This window comes from Atractosteus spatula, chromosome 2, assembly GCF_055471065.1.
Source record: "Atractosteus spatula isolate fAtrSpa1 chromosome 2, fAtrSpa1.hap1, whole genome shotgun sequence".
NCBI lineage: Eukaryota > Metazoa > Chordata > Actinopteri > Semionotiformes > Lepisosteidae > Atractosteus > Atractosteus spatula.
Window position 1 is genome coordinate 56,798,062 of NC_142707.1, and position 17,343 is coordinate 56,815,404.

The 17,343-nt window shown below is 37.6% G+C and overlaps 1 protein-coding gene across 1 annotated transcript in view; it reads left to right on the forward strand.

Annotated features, from left to right (window-relative positions):
• The window catches only part of efr3ba (EFR3 homolog Ba (S. cerevisiae)), a 62,966-nt gene that overhangs the window by 24,320 nt on the left and 21,303 nt on the right, over positions 1-17,343 (forward strand). Inside the window, exons 6-10 of the mRNA XM_088938138.1 lie at positions 3,561-3,682; positions 6,102-6,251; positions 13,671-13,805; positions 14,816-14,894; positions 16,644-16,779. Of these exons, the coding sequence (XP_088794264.1) occupies positions 3,561-3,682; positions 6,102-6,251; positions 13,671-13,805; positions 14,816-14,894; positions 16,644-16,779 (622 nt within the window). The remainder of the gene's footprint in view (positions 1-3,560; positions 3,683-6,101; positions 6,252-13,670; positions 13,806-14,815; positions 14,895-16,643; positions 16,780-17,343) is intronic.

The following is a 17,343-nucleotide window of genomic DNA, read 5'->3' on the forward strand; positions in this document are numbered from 1 at the left end:
CTTTTGGGCCACATGCAGGCTAAGTGATTTTTTTATGGAAAAAGGCGAGTTTAGTATTATTGAAAACAATGCTAAAGGTCTCTGCACTGGACTGGCTCTGCCTCCCCCACGACCCTGTATTGGATTATGTGGTTAGAAAATGGATGGATGGATGCTAAAGGCGTAATGGACATAATGAAGGAATAATTTATTAACATTTGTTGTGGTCTGCAGAGAACATTATCTGCAGCGAATTGAGTTTTGCTTCAGCTGAACAGATAAAATGACACAAACATATATTGTGAAAACCATTACTGTCAGACATAAAATTTCAATTTTACACTGTGCGGGTGTCTTGCCAGTGGTGCATTTTTTATTTTTTCTTATTTGATGATGGGATGGAATTTAATTAGTGATCAAATACTGTTTTCGGCTAGTAATAGTGTGCTTCAGAAGTCTAGAATTACTGTCCTATTGCGGAAGCAATGTTAAGTGATCACACATGAGCTAGCCATCAACAGCAAACCAATTATAAACTTTAAAGGGGATAAAAGAGATTGTATACTGTGAAAACTGTGTTAAACACAGTGCAGAAAAAAATAATTTGTACCATATAAGATTCAGTCACAAAGAAAAACAGATGAATTCTAGATTGCAGCTGGGATACCAGATGTGCTTAGACATGGTCAGTACATACTGTATACTGTAGTGTTGTAAAAAAACGTTTCCCTAATTAGTTATTTTGATTACATGAGTACTATATATTAAATGTACTCTTTCCTTATCATTTTCCAACGAAAAAAAATGTTGAATGTCTATTGGAATGTTTTTTGAGCAATTCTACAAAAAGTTTTTTATTTATTATGAAAATCCCTTGAGGACTGTAATTCTTGTCAGTTTGTACACGGTATACTGAAAGTAAAAAAAAAATGAATGTGGTACTTTTTCATTCTTTATTTAATAGATTTCCCTCTTTTGTTACTGTATGTCAAAGTAATTCATACTGAAACCAATGTATAACCTAAAATGCTCCATTTGTGTAATGAAAGAGCCACAACTTACCTCTGATAGAAGAAAACACTTGTATTGTAGGTGCTTGTTCACATTATCTTAGCAAAGGTCACATAATATAGAGGGAACCAAAAAAGAGAATTGTTTTTGTGAGAATATCTGCACGAATTGGGCACTGAAATTTCAAATATGTAATAGTCAAAAATACAAATTTATTGGGGTTTAAAACAAAGCACCGAATAGTCTGGGACTCTCAGGCTAAAAAAAAATCCTAGGTTTGCTTTCAGGGCAGCAACAGCATCCGTCACCCTGTTTTGTAAATTGCATAATCTGACTTTAAGCTTTCTGCGAAAGAGGCGCCAAAAGAAAGTACTTTGTTAAACCAGACTGAACAGAAATTTAGTCTTTTCACTCAACTCACGTTAAAGATCAGTGTGAGTTCAGGAAGAATGATGAAGAGTACTCACATTAACAATAAGTTTGAGTTAGCATTTACATCAAAAAGACTGGTGGTCAAGAAGAGTAAAGAATTCAGACAGGGATTATTCATGTTTTCAGGATTCTTAAAGGGATTAGCAAACTCCCAGACTTTTAATTTGAATTTAAAAGAGAGAAATAGAAGGCCAGAGGCACAAATTGAAAGAGCATCTGATTTAAAGTGTGGGAACAGGAAGTACTTCTTTAAACAAGGGCTGTGAGCATAACAGATGCCGGTCTGAATCTTGGATGATGAGTGAATGAGTAAATGAGCATTCAAGAATACTTGATGGGATTATTTCTGGTTGTATTACCAATCAGAAAAACAATGCTGTGTTCTTAATTAGGTGGAACATAAGAACTTAAGAATAGCTACAAATGAGAGGAGGCCTTTCAGCCCATCTGGTACTTAGTAGATAAGTGATCGAAGGATCTTGTGCAGCCAATCCTTGAATCAAGCCATAGTATTGGCTTCAACCACATGGCTGGGTGGCTTGTTTCTGAGGTATGAAGTGCCTCCTCTTCTTACTTTTAAATGCACTTCCATACAGTGCATGTAGTTTCCTCTTTTGTCCTCTTGTTCATGTTTCACAGATCTTTGAAGACGTCTTGTGGGCTGTCATATCTGTCAATATTTTGAGAATTTTTGCTACTTTTATCAAGTTCCATTGTAATAATCCATGTTCAGGACTGCAATGGTTCAGTTACTTTAGTTATTTATTGTAGAACATTCCTTGAAGTCCCAGAATACATCTGGTTGCTTAACTGAGGACTTATTCTTGATTTTTTGTTAACGTGGTAACCAAAATTTTACACAGCATTCTAAATGAGGACTAATTAGTGCATTTTACAATATTAACATTGCATCCTTTGATTGGAATTATACACTCTTGACTATATAGCCTAACATTATACAGTATGTGCCTATTTACTGCTTCCCAACATTGTGTGAAAGATTTTAGTGTCTTTTTCATAGATAGCCTCTTTTAGCTCTGTGTTTTTTAGTGTGTGGTTTATAGTTTATTTTTTTTATAAATCCTGCACTCAACAAATTTCATGTGTCAGGTGTTTGCCCAGTCTTGAATTTTCACTAAATCTTTTTTAATTTCATCTGCTCCTTCTACAGTGTTAGCTAATATGGTATCATCTGCACACTTGACTAATTTACTAACTATACCAGAATCTAGGTTATTTTAATATATTAGCAATAGTATTCCTAGTACACATCCCTGTGGTACAAATTAATTACATCACTTAATTGGAATATTTACCTTTTATCTGTGTTCTTTTTTCCCTATTTATTAACCAGTTCTCAATCCAGTTACATACTGTACATATCCATGAATGTCTTATGCCTGTAATTTGAGGATTAATCTTTTATGGTGAGTTTTAAAAGCCTTCTGAAAATCTAAATACACAATACTTGTGTATGGCCTCTTCTATGTCAATATTTTTAATTCATAATGTTGCCTTTAATTAAGAATTTTTTCTTAAATTTTTAACCATGATGGTCTATATTCCTGGTGGGCTTTAACATACTCCTAATTAATATGCCTTTGAAATTATGTTAATGAATCTGACCCACATAGATTTAGGGATTCTTGATTCCTCTTGCTTAAGTTCCTCAATCTGAATATTCTTTTTAATGTATAGCACTGCAGGTCCCCTTCTGCTGTCTTTTCTGTCTTACCTGGTGGGGGCACTGCTGATGTACTTTTCAACAAGGAAGTTCACTCAGCTGGCTTCACTATGCATAAACTTCCCCTATAAAAATGTTCAATTTGAGCAATAAAATTTTGATTGAAAATATTGACTTAAAAATATGTGTAAATAAATCATTTGCAACTCAACAAGAATGGAACGTCATTGGAAGGGGGTGAATACTTTCACAAGGCACTGTATACCAGTGGTTAGAAACAGGGCACACAAAGTACCATACTCTTTTTTTATTATGTAATACAGTCTGTAAGCAGTCTTTGAATAGAGTCAGGCAGTTGTAAAATTATGATCTTAAAAGAAGAGCAGTGGGGACCCGCTCTCAGATGCAGAACACGTGAATTGAAGTAGAAACAGTCACTTCTCTCTCTTTCCAGTTTGTGAAGTTTGCGAATATTGAAGAGGACACGCCCTCTTACCACCGCAGCTATGACTTCTTTGTGTCCCGTTTCAGCGAGATGTGTCACTCCAGTTATGAAGACCCTGATATTCGCATAAAGTAAGTCTGAGGCAGCCTGTGATTAAGAATGGGGCTTGATGTTGTGGTCATCTGTTCTCTTATCCAATATATGCTGTTCCATGCGTCATGTTACTTGAAACATTTCTTCTTGCTAAAACAAAATGCTCTTAGGAGTATGTCTTCAGTGAATTTATTTAAATGTATTCTAAATTTTAGTGAAGTGTGTTTTTTTGTTTTTTTTTTAAACATTGAACAAAACCATGGCATTTCCAAAATACTTGGATAGGAATCATTTTTGCAGTACATCAGTGTTAACAACTCTACTTTTAACAATGGCAAAACTGTTATAAAATAAATAACCATAAACTAATGACTAACAGTGCTAGCTAGGATCTTGCAGTGCAATTCACCTTTGCAGTCCACTTTTCTTTTAGTGGTAAAGTTGATCAACATGGATTTAATTTACAGGAAAGAATGAAACTTAACTCTGTTTCCACTTCCATAGAGATCGATTGATGCGTCTGGGTCCTCTCTACTTTAACACCTTCTCTAAACCTATCTCTTTAATTATGAAGCATCAAACTAATTATTGATTTATGAATCACTGTTTTTTATAAGTAGAATATCAAGAGCACTAGTTTTATGTTTGTGAATATAATAAGGCTACAGTAATGTGAAATACAATTCCAGTACTTGAAGGTACAGTACATTTGTTGAATTTGATCCTCATATCTTGTGCACCTTTTTCAAAATAAGCTCCTTATCGGAACATTAGTAACATTGCCCCTAGTTTTGTATGCATTGCATTTGAACTGCATGTGCATTTATTCAATAGTTTTTCCTCTGTTCAGGCAGTTAAGCAATCAGGCTGCTGCAGTAGATATTTAAATTGGAAAAATCCCAAAATTACAAATATAAATAATCATACTTTAAATAAGTAATATAAATATAATACATAAACATTTTGATGAAGCTTGAAATCTTGCTGAGATACAGTTGCACTTAGGAAGTACAGGAAGTGAACACTAATAGATACACAGCTGTGCAAAAGTCTTTATTTTGCATTATTCTAGTCCTTCTCTGTTTTCAGTTTTATGGCAATCTTTTACTGAAATTGTATCCATTTTGTTTAAAAGTTAATCCTGATAGATCTGTATTTTGCAAAACAAAAAGTAGCATTTTAGGTTTGTGGATGTATAGAGAAGAAGACTATTTTAATGACAAGGAAGACCTGTCAATGAATCAATAACACTTGAGACCAGTTACAGGTGTTAGAGTAGTGGAGAACACTAATGGTAAATAATTTAAGAAAATTGTTGATGCACATCAAAACCATATTGCAGCTCTTAAATGTGTCTTGCATGACAGAGTATGTTGTGCATTCTTCGTCGATGCCAGAAGAAAACTCAAATCCCGTACGTTTAATGCTTTGCAAAATTACTTACCCTCTTCCAGTGATGTATGTTTGCAGTTTTTGCAGACATGTAACTCCTTTCACCCGTAAAGCATTCGAATTGAGCTTTCAGTTTTGATTTAAATTTTTCACTTTAATTAACTTTTGAAAAACACTGGAAAAAAAGGGGTTTAATCAAAATGATGTATTAAATAGTACCTAATACTTTGGTTTTAACTTATGTGTGAGACTGTTCAATTTCAAGGCATAACTGAGTTTCATAAAAACCTTGTAAAATCACATCTGAGAGTTCAGGAGAGAAAATGAATTTGAAATTAACTAATCTTCACTCATCTCATGTGACACAGGTTACACAAATGTCCTATCAAAACAAAGCTGAAGAAGAAATCGCCAAGGATAGATTAAATCTTGAATATTTGAGCAACAACCATTGATAAGGATTGCTGAGAGAAACATTGACCTATCTTGGCAATGAGATTAGAGAATTCTTATCTGCTTTCAATCACTTTTACTTGTGCATGAGTCACTGGGCTCTATTTTGCAAAGTCAGGTCCTGCCAGCCATGTCCAGGCACCAGCAGTGCAATTTTGTTTGTACGTTAAAATGCAATTCTACATCTAATGGATTCATTCTTTGTGAAAGGTGTTTTTGTATTGCTGAATCCTCTTTTTACAAGTTCCCATTTCTGCCTGCTTAGCTCTTTTGGTTTTAAATAAAAAAAATACTTTGCTAGCCTTTGGAGGAGATCACACCTACAGTAAGTGCGACTTCGGTGGCATAAGAGTTGCGCTGTTGCCTCTCTGCTCTAGGATCCTGGGTCTGACTAAGATTTTGGATGCCACTTTGAGTAGAGTTTGCATGTTCTCCCTGTGTTCACTGAGTGCAGGTTTGATTGGACACTCTTAAGTTGTTCCTTACTAAGTGAGGAGGATTCCAAAAATAACCAGTACTGGTTATGTGACTGAAACAGAACCAAAAACAGGCATGATGGGACTAGTGGCCTTCTCATTTATAGCTGTTGTGTTGTACTTTGGTGCCCTATAGGATACGCATGGCTGGCATCAAAGGTCTGCAGGGCGTGGTGAGGAAGACTGTCAATGATGAGCTGCAGGCCAACATCTGGGACCCCCAGCACATGGACAAGATTGTCCCATCGCTGCTCTTTAACCTGCAGCAGGGAGAGGGCACAGAGAGGTATGTCAGAGCAGAGAGGGGACTGAGGGAAGGTACTGTTGTGCCCAAGCTCTCCACCTCTGTATACTATTAAGGCAGGATGTATTAATTTGCTTTGATAATTGTCACCACCTAGTCAGAGCAAATTTGGACATGTTTGTACCGTAACAGTATTTAAACGTAGTCTTGATACTGCTGAGTTTCTGTTGTGTTTTCTGTCAGTGTTAGAAAATCAACCGTTCTCTGTAGTTAGCAATTTTATTGCAATTATGGTTGATCTTTAGACCAACCAAGAAGGTGGCATGCACAGACGCAGCAGCTGATCCGGGTCTGGAAAAAAACGGTGCTAAATATTGTTCCAGTATTAAATGTTATGCCTTGTCCAAATTTTTCAAATGTCTACGATCGTCTGACCCTACTGGAAATTGGAAAACGATGCAAGGACTATCCGCTGGGTATTCTGATGAAGAAGCTAAGTAGCCTTGGCTTACTGTGAGGATCAGGTCCCAGAATTGCGGAGCCACCTGCTGCAGTTTTCCGAGGGAGGAGGTGCCGGAAGTGGTGTGAAAGAAAACAGAAATGAGGCAAGAGGGCTGGAATCCAGGCCAGGCTTTAAGTTAATCCTAGCAGACTGGCTCTCCCGTCAATTCTACTTTCCAACATACAGTACGTTCTTTGGAGAACAAACTGGATTACTTAAGATTACAACTGGCTACTCAGCGAGAGATGGAGTGCTGCGTCTTTGTTTTTACTGAAACATGGCTAAATCACAATATTCTGGATATGGCCATTCAGCTAGATAAACTGACTTCCTTCAGTAACCGGTAAGTCTCGCGGAGGCAGTTTGTGTGTTTATATAAACAAAGAATGGTGCAAAAATGCTGCAGTAGTCTCCAGTCACTGCTCATCGTCAGTGGAATTAATAAAGATTAAGTATAGAACCTTCTACTTACCAAGGGAATTTATTACTGTTCTTACTGTGGTGGTGTACATCCCGCCCAGTGCTGATTCTAAAGAGGCGCTGCGAGTCCTTTATGGGGCCATCAGCGTTCTGCAAACTGCTCATCCTGTCGGCTTTATCATTGTTTCCGGCAACTTCAATCATGCAGATCTTAAGACAGTTCTTCCTAAGTTTTATCAATATGTTAACTTTGCAACCAGAGGGGAAAACATCCTGGACTTAGTTTACAAAAATACCCATGATGCATACAGAGTTGTTCCCCGCTCCCACCTAGTCTACTCTTATTCCAGCATACAGACTGCTGCTCAGATGTGCTAAACCGGTTCTGAAACAGACCAGAGTATGGCCAGATGGACCCATCTCAGCATTACAGGACTGTTTTGAGCACACAGATTGGAATATGTTCAGGGAGGCTGCTTCCTATGATCATCTTATTAATTTAGAGGGGTATGCAGCATCTGTGACTGGCTACATCAGCAAGTGTATAGATGATGTCACTATCTCTAAATTTATTATCACACGGGCCAACCAGAAGCCATGGCTGACTGCAGAGGTCCATGCACTGCTAAGAACCCGTAATGCTGCATTCAGATCAGTCGACAAGGCAGCCCTTATGACTGCAACCAACCTGTACCGTGGCATTAGGAAGGCAAAGCACACCTTTGCACGGAAAATCCATGGCCACTTCCTGAACACCAGAGATACGCGGCGCATGTGGCAGGGCATCCAGGCCATTACTGATTACAGCACTACCCCACTTGCCAGTGACAGTGATGCCTCCTTCCTGGATGTTCTGAACAACTTCTATGCACAATGTGAAGCAATGAACATTCCCTTCCCCCGATGATCAGGTGCTTTGCCTGTCCGCAGCTGATGTGAGGAGGACACTAGACAAAGTTTATCCACATAAGGCTTCTGGACCCAATAATATACCTGGTCGCGTGCTCAAGGAATGTGCAGAACAGTTAGCTGACATCCTCACAGATATTTGTAATATCTCCTTGTGCCAGGCGGTCATCCCGTATGCTTCAAATCCACCAATATTATACCAGTGCCGAAAAAGTCAGCCGTGTCCTGCCTCAATGATTACTGCCCCGTGGCACTCACACCAATTATCATGAAGTGCTTCGAGAGGCTAGTCATGAGCCCATAAAGTCCAGACTCCCTACCCCTCTGGACCCCCTTCAGTTTGCATACCGCCCCAACCGGTCTACTGATGATGCTGTATATCTTGCCCTTCGCCTGGCCCTGTCCCACCTGGACAAGAAAGACTCTTATGTAAGAATGCTTTTCGTTGACTTCAGTTCAGCATTTAATACAGTCATCCCCCAGAAGCTGATAGAAAAATTGAGCTTACTGAACCTCAACACCTCCCTCTGTAACTGGATTCTGGACTTCCTGACCGAGAGAACAGGAAAGAAGTGGAGCGCCCTCTAGGGGTTGGATGTTGACCGAGCAAGTACCACACGTAGAAGAAGCTGCACAGCACAGGGGGGAGGAAAAACCTCATTTAACTGTCAGGAAACCTCTGGGAGTCCACGGCTGAGAGCTACCCCCTCCTCCAGGGTAATACAATAAACTTTATTAACATGTGGTAGAGGGAGCCGGTAGTCTCCAGTGGACCATGACAGTGTCTCTTATTTCCTGCGACGAATGAGGAGGGCAAACCTTCCCCCGCCCATTCTACAGAAGCACCATTGAGAGCACCTTGACCAGCTGTATCACTGTTTGGTTTGGGAATTGCAATGCTTTAGACTACAAGACCCTGCAACGAATTGTGGAAACAGCTGAAAACATGATTGGAGTCTCCCTCCCTTTCATTTCTGTCATCTATCACAAATACTGCATACACAAGGCCTCCAGTATAGTAGATGAATCCTCCTACCACTCCCATAAACTCCCGCCCTCCTACCATCTGGAAAAAGATATTGCAGTATACGGGCTAGCTCCACCAGACTCTGCAACAGCTTTTTCCCCACAGGCTGTCAGGCTCCTCAGCACCCTGGAATCTACTTGCCCCCAGTCCAATTCCAGAAACAGGGTTTAAATTCCCCCAGTGTGTTGTGTATATTGTATTATGTATTTGCCTTGTAATTTGCACTATTTGTACTCTGCACTATGTGTATCCTGTCTACAATGTCTATGTCAGTGTCCTGTCTGTATTTGCACCGTAGACCAGGAGGAACGATATTTCATTCCACTGCATACTTGTATATGGCTGGAATGACAAATAAACGTGAACTTGAACTTGAAATTAAAGACAATAGTTTTAAAACTTATGTTTCAGTATGAAATATTTTATTTACTATTACTATTTAAATAATTTGTTTTCACAAGTTGTTAAATGTCTTTCTGGTTGTTTTGAACATACTGTACTTTTCTTAATTACAAAATGTAATTTGTAAGCAGTTGTTCTAAGCCTAACTAAACATTTTCATATATAGAACATATGTTTCAGACAGGGCATTGACAGTGACCTGTGGGAGGAGGGATATAAACACCCTCAGGTCAAGGAAACCAAGAGCTGAGGAGTGACAGAAGCACAGGAGGCTCAGTGCAGTATCCTGCAACGCATTGGCTCCTGTCATCTCACAGTGTTTTCAACGTTTTATATTCCTTTTCAGTTTACATTTTTGGGGATGATGAACAGTGTAAATGTCACAAGTACTTTTTCAAATTACGCCAGTGCCTCTCGTGACTTTTCTGAGTGTTCTAAACTGCTTGTTAATTTGTGTAAATAGCACCACCAAGTCACTATGTATGAAGAAGAACAACAGGTGGTAACAAGGGGTTCTCCCACTGACAGTGCTGTAATTACCTGAGGATATTCTTTCTGACATTGTTTATTGCAATTGACTGCAGCTTCTAAATACTGTAGGTTCTTGAAAAAGTAAGCGGAAAAGAAATGCTGTCCACTACATTCCTTAGACAGGACTGAATTTTACAGGTTTTGGCATATGGCATTGCATCCTGCAAATCTCTTTGATTCATGTAACGTATTTAAAGTATTTCAGTCAGAAGTGAGATCTTTATCTTCTTTATTGTGCTTTAAAAGTGATTGTGTCATGGTATAATTTGAAACTTGGTGAATTTAATTGACGTTCCGGAGAATTATTCATTATTTACATTTTGAAGTCTAGGAACCTGATTTATTGTCTTCATTTATTTTTTGAATAATTGATTAGATCAAAATTGGTTAATCAAAGTAACAAATTCAGCAACAGTTCATTAATGTAACTCATTGTGTATACATAATGTAGACTACAAAGGAACAAGAAATAGGTTTATTTCATGCTGAAAAGAGAAGAGAGAACGTTTCGGCTGTGAAGCCTTCTTCAGGTGTGAGAAAGACAAGGCAGACAGCAAAGATTAAATAGCACAGAAGAACACAAGCTGGGAGAGGGGAGGAGGCAAGAGGGGCAAAGAGGCCACTCAGGAAGTGCAAAGTGGAGAGGGGTGGAGAAAGGTGTGAAGTCAAAACCTGGATGAGCATAGAGAAGTGGTGTCCTATTCAGGTCTGTGCTTTCTTTCTTATGTCAGTAATCATTAAGGAAGCGGGCTTTTTCCTTTTGTTTAATTTGTTATGTAATTTATTATATATTGTTATGGTTATCGGGAGTGTCTATAAAGGTGTCTTAAGAATCTAGACAATGGTCAACACCTGGCTAGTGTAGATGTTTGAAGTTCTTGAGAGCTTCAAAGCAAGAATTGAACTGAGGTGTTTACTGAGTTGTACTGGGTGTGAGACATACTGTATTTATCAGAGGAATTGTCTAGTTTATCTTGGTTAATTAGGTTATGGGTAAATGATTAAGGGTCATCAGAAGTCCAAGAACAGAATATAAAACAGGCAGGTAGGGAGAGAAAGAGGAGGAGAGAGTAAGAGGTGGGAGGTCCTTGTTCCTATTTGCCTTTAAGACCAAATGCAAGTTAAGTATTTGAACCTTCTTAAGAGAGCATGGCCTTCTGTTGTTTTCAGGAACCTCTGACTTTCTGTATAAAGAATCGCTAGGTTTAAAGGGCTTCTCATGGTTAGTGCACACACTTTTAGAATAGGGAGATACTGTAGGTTTCTTTTTGATTTTGTAGCATCTGCGTTTATAAAGAGAGAGATATAACTCTAGGTTATATTCTATTTGGTATAGAAGGCAGGTTTATTTCTCTTTTTGGCCTGTTATGCATTGTAGAGGATTTGAATACTTGGAAGCAGTCTGGTTTTTTTTGCTGTTCAGAACATAGGCCTCGAAGACTTCTTGTTTGTACATAGGGTAACTTATATTCTGTATGTTTATGTTGTGCGTTGTTTAGTGTGTCATTGTCATTATTAATAGATATTTGTTTAACCCAGCATCCCTGATTTATTACTTTTTTTACCAAAGCTGTGCCAGAGAACAAATAACTCAGGTGTAATTATATCAAACGCTCAGGTATATTCTTGCCAAAATCTTTACAGTTTGGGGATTATGATTATTTAATTATTGATTAACCTGCTCAGTTTATTTATCTATTTCTCTATTTACTTAACCCCTGTTTGTAACAATATACGGTATTGCCCTTGCAGAAAGGGTCTTAATTATATACAGTATGATGTAATATGACCGCTGTCATGATTCATGTACTGTGGAGATAATCTCTCTCAAAAATGTACTAGCCCACTTTATTTTCTTGAGTTTCTCTCATTATACATACAGTATTAGAATCAGTAACTCCAGTATTAAGAAGAAAAAAAGGCTATGCTAAGGACAGTGCACACACCACAGCAAAAATAATATGCATTAGTTTATTTTCTCTTCAATGTTTTACATGGAGTCTCTTTTGTGTTAAGACAAAACAGTTCACAAGAAAAATATTGAACAATACATAAAAAATGGTTTATTAGCATGTTAAACAATAAAAACAATACATAACAAGCTGTCAGAATTGAAAATTGGTCTCCATCAGTACTGATGTAATACAAATGACATTACTTGTTTTTTTATAAGCCTGTGCAAATCATTTTTTAGCCTTTGTGTTGTAACATCAGCAGTTTCTACATAAGGTGTCACCTTGGCTCAGGTGTGACCTATAAAGACAACCTACTGTAGCTGAGTGAAGTCCCAAAAGACATGTCCTGAATAGCTGGAAATGCTTACAGCAACACAATTGAATTTAAAAAAAAACCATTCAGGATGATCTTGGATTTTATGCTTTTGGTTTGGTTACTTTCATGTAGGAGTTGCATGTCGGTCTTTCCGATTAGCAGAGAATGTCTTTAGTTCTTTTTTCCCCAGAATTTTGGTTCTGCTATTTTATATAAAAACATGCATGTGTAATTGTAAACTGATGGGCTGTTTCTGAATGATTATTTAGTAAGTAATGTCATTTTTAAGACATCACTGGCTAGAGTGAGATGACATGCTTTCAGTAACTTGGCATGATGTGATAGCTAACAGTGAGGATCAAACAGTCATAAAGCTGCATCATAAGATTTTACCATGGGGCTTAGGCTATAAAAAATCATGATAAATAATGCATAAAAATAGAAAGTATAACATAGAACATATAAATGATGCAGCTGAGAGGGAGTTTATAGTTCTTATAATGCATAATGAGCTATAACATAGCAGTGTTTGTAGTCCAAAACCTATTAACAGTAGTCAGACTGAGCACTTTAATGATATCTTCTGTGGTTTAAATAAAAAAAATGTAATATACCCTGATCTAAATGGATCTTCTCATTTCTATAAAAAAAAGCATACTTATATCTTTGACTATCTTATACTATCTAGATAAAAAAAATATGTATAGAGTATATACAGTGCTTTCAACACATAGTGTATTCATCACCTCAATGAAAGAAGCAAAACACAATATAACAATGAGAAATGGACTTTGTAATCTGTCTTAAATAACTATGCATGGTAAGAAAACTGTTGTTGAGGGAAGTAATGCAATCAAACATTTTTGGTTTGAACCAAAGCAAGCAAAAAGTCTAAAGAAATTATTGCAGTTCTGCCCAAAGGAGTGGTAGATGGACCCTCAGAAGAGAAAGATGCTTATAGCACATTACACGAAGTGTCTTGTCAGTGTAATCCACACCGGAGGACGATTTATACAATACTGACATCAGGGTTATGAATAAAAGTGACCCTCAAGTTTCTGGTCTTAAATTATTTATGACCAGTATGTTCAATGCAATGCTATTAATATAACAATGTTGCATTTTTTAATTTTTTTTATACAGACACATTGTCCATTCTGGAAATCATTCTTTGACATGATATGATTTGGTCTTACTTCATCTTATTTCTTAATAAGGATGAGCCTAAATCTGGAGGGCACTGTTTTTATTATTACGTCAGTGGAAGAAACAACTGGATTTCACTGCTTCAAGGAATTCTTGAAATGCATATGGTGGGGGAGCTAGTCCTTCATTATAATGACCTGCAGCATCGCTGTTTAAACAAAGCAATTCTGCTTCCTCTTGTATGCACATACAGCCGCTCACCCTCACCCCTGCAGGCCACAGAGAAGGAGAAGGAAAGTCCAGCTGAACTGACTGAGCGCTGTTTCAGAGAGCTACTGGGCAGAGCTGCCTACGGCAACATCAAGAATGCCATCAAGCCTGTCCTCATGTGAGTCAACGAGAGGGAACCAGCGATGTGGGGGGGTTGCTTGCACTGAGGAGGGCTGGATGTGTGGTATACCTCTTTCTCCTAATCCGCACTTTCGCTCAAGTCTGGGCCCAATTCCTCGTACATAAGAAGGACTGAGTGTATTCCTAATTCCAGAAGAGTAGAGATGAGGGTTGTTCCGTACCATGGGTGTACATTTGTGCGCTGTGGTTGACTTAATGTGTTTGTATGTCAAAGATCATATGTAGTTAAAAAGAAGAGATGATTGCTTTCTGTGTATCTCCTATCCTGATCTTTGGTATTTACTGATCTGAGCAGAAACTAGCAGTCTTTATTTGCCTAGGTCACTACACAATTTGATGTCCCAGCAGTGTTTTCTGTTGCTGGCAGATGCATAAATAGCTCATTTTTTGTTCCTAAGAATTATTTCTACCCAGGACCGAAACATGTGAGCCTTTTAAACAAATTGCATATATCCATCCATTCATTGTATTTCTAAGTGCTTCTCCCAATTCAGGGTGGTGGGGGAGCTGCAGCCTCTCCTGGCAAGCAGAGGGTATAAGCCAGGTTTACTTCGGACAGGACACCAGTCCATCCCAGGGGAGACTCAGACTCATACGCAGGCATGAATATACTCACTCCTAGGACCAGTTTTCCCAGAAGCCAATTAACCCCTTTTAACCAATTATCCCCCTTTGGAAGCAAGTGTCTTTTGCCCTCTGTCTAGAATCTCCTTCAGCTTAATTGAAAGATGTTCCTGTTCAGTTCAAAACAGAGTGATTCCAAGATATAATATCCTCCAGAACATAGAATGGGTAGTTCCCAAATTCTGAGTCATGTGTCTAATTGGGTTTTCCATCTAGCAAGTCTTGAGGTGTGATTGTGTTATTGCTTTGTACTGTTAAATCATTTGTAGGGCATTGTCTGGTGTGTGGATACAGTAAAAAACTGAGATGGTTGGCTTTATTGAATTGATACAGTGCAGTAACAAATATCGTTGTGTTTTTAAGGCACCTTGATAATCACTCCCTTTGGGAAGGGAAAACATTCGCTGTTCGTTGCTTCAAAATCATCATGTATTCCATTCAGGTGAGCCAAATGTTCTTTTCTGTGTCTCCAAACATTTTGCCCTGGCTGTATTTCCCTTACCTCATGGCTCTGTCTATTGAAGAAACATTAAACATACTTGTCTAATGCTTGCCTTGAAAAAAAAGTTTTTAATTTTGTATATTCATTCTGTCTTGTATAATCTTTTTATACTTTTTCATTAATTCATTTTGTCTTTGACTTATTTTACTTATCTGAAGCCTTTTAATTCCTATAGGTTTCTATATCATTTCCATACATATATTTTAATTATGTGTTTCAGTTTTTAAGCCATCTCTAAAGTGCTTGATTCTTGTAAAGTCTTGTCAATATTGAAAGGAACTAGCGAGATTAGTTTGTGCAAGGCCATACACTGCTGAAGCAAAAATGACATTTTTTGATACAGTCAATAGTTGCAAAGTGTACAGTATATTGAGCACCAATGATTTGCTCAAAGCCTCAGCTAGAGTTTTCCACAATGATAACTTAATCTGTTGTTATTACAGCATAATTTGAGTGACACAAAATCAATTTTGTTATGTAGTAAACTTTATTTCACATGGATCAGAATTTTCAAAAACTTTATAACAACAGCTCATGGTAAACTATACATGATCTGCCATTATGAAGTGTGGTATAATCCATCATGTTTACCAATTACATCTAATCACCTCATTGTCAGGTGTTACTTGCCATTAATATGATTTTCTTTCTCCACAGATCCATAAAGCTGAAAGTCTAATTTCCGTATAACAAAATACAGCTTTTTATGGATTAACTTTAATCTTAATTCAAATTGAGTACAATTTCAGTAGATTGATGTACAGTAACATTGTGTTTCTGCATAAAGAACAAGTACCTCCTCAATTATGTAAAGGTTATGTTCTGCCTAGCCTTTTACAAGACGAAATTTCAGTAATTTTGCTTTTCACTCAAATTTGGCACTTCACACTTGAGAATTTATTTCATTATTATAAAAGGACTGTAATCGTATAAAGAAAATGTTCACTATTACATTGTTATTTCTGCCTTCCACCCCTTGAGAAAGAAGTGCTGGGACTGTTCTAACCTTCTCCCTCTTCCCCTACAAATTCCTCATCCTGTCTTTTGCCATATGGAGTGTTAACAAACATGCTATTTCTCTCTCTCATCCCCTCTCAGTCACCGGCACACACCTGTTAATTATTAAGGGCAACAATCTCCTGCGAACTTGCAATCCTGCTGTCCGGCCTCTACTTCTCCCCTCAATGACACACTTTCTAATACAAAAATGGATTACCGCTACAGTACTTTAATAATGAAACTGTAATTTAAGTGAAGAATGTTGGCCTAAAATTATGTAATTAAGAACTTCACATAACTTAACTTAATTCGTAGAGTTGGTTTGCTTTTCACATCACTAGAACTCTTTTCAGCCATAACTGAAAGGGTAACAGTATAAATGCACACCAGAAATTATTCCATAGAACACACATCTAAGAGAAGATATGCACTGAAAGCAATGCGGAACAATACTGAGGCTGCACATAACTTTTACGTAAAGTTGGATTTATGCAATTCTGTAATTGAGTGAAATGTGTAGAATAATGCAAAATGTCTAAGACTGTTAGAATTGTAGTTGAGTGTAGTTGGGAGTAAAGCAGTTTCGGTGCACATTTTATATTTTCTATAAAAGTAGATTATACTGTTAATACAAAATAAACATTTGTTTGTTCTACTGTCATCCCCTCACTGTGTCTTCATGGCTGTCAGTCCCAGCATTCCCATCTGGTCATCCAGCAGCTTCTAGGTCACCTAGATGCAAACAGCAAGAATTCTGCCACTGTGCGAGCTGGGATTGTGGAGGTGCTGTCAGAAGCAGCAGTTATAGCTGCCAGTGGCTCTGTTGGTAAGTTAAATCTGCACTGTTCTTGAATAAAACAAATTGACACCTGCACAAATCCAAGGTAATTGATGTATATGGATTAAGAACTGGTTCCTTTCCTGTTTATAAAATGGAGACCGTTGTTTAATATCAAGTTCAATACCAAATACCAAGAGTTACCTCATCTTTAAATTAGCTTATTAGTCGTGTACAGGTGTGCAGTGTTAGAACCACTGATTGGTGTCCTAAGGCTTTTGACTTTTTTAGAAGTAGTAAATGTGTCGTAATTGCAGATACACATACAAGGTAGGTGCAATTACTCATACTTTTTCAGAATCGCAAGCCATATAGTACTACTTAGACACTATTTAGGTCTCTTCAGGTTACTAGCAGATGACATTTATCATAGAAAAGTACATGTTATAACAAAGAGGTAGCAATAATATTAATTTTAAATATTAAAAGAGTTGTACTGAGCTAGAAGACATGAAGTAGCAGAAAGCTCTAGTAGTTTTTGCTGACTTACCTCTTTTATTCTTGTGCAAATATGGATAAGTAATAGAAGAGACCGCCTGAATGCTTGGATAT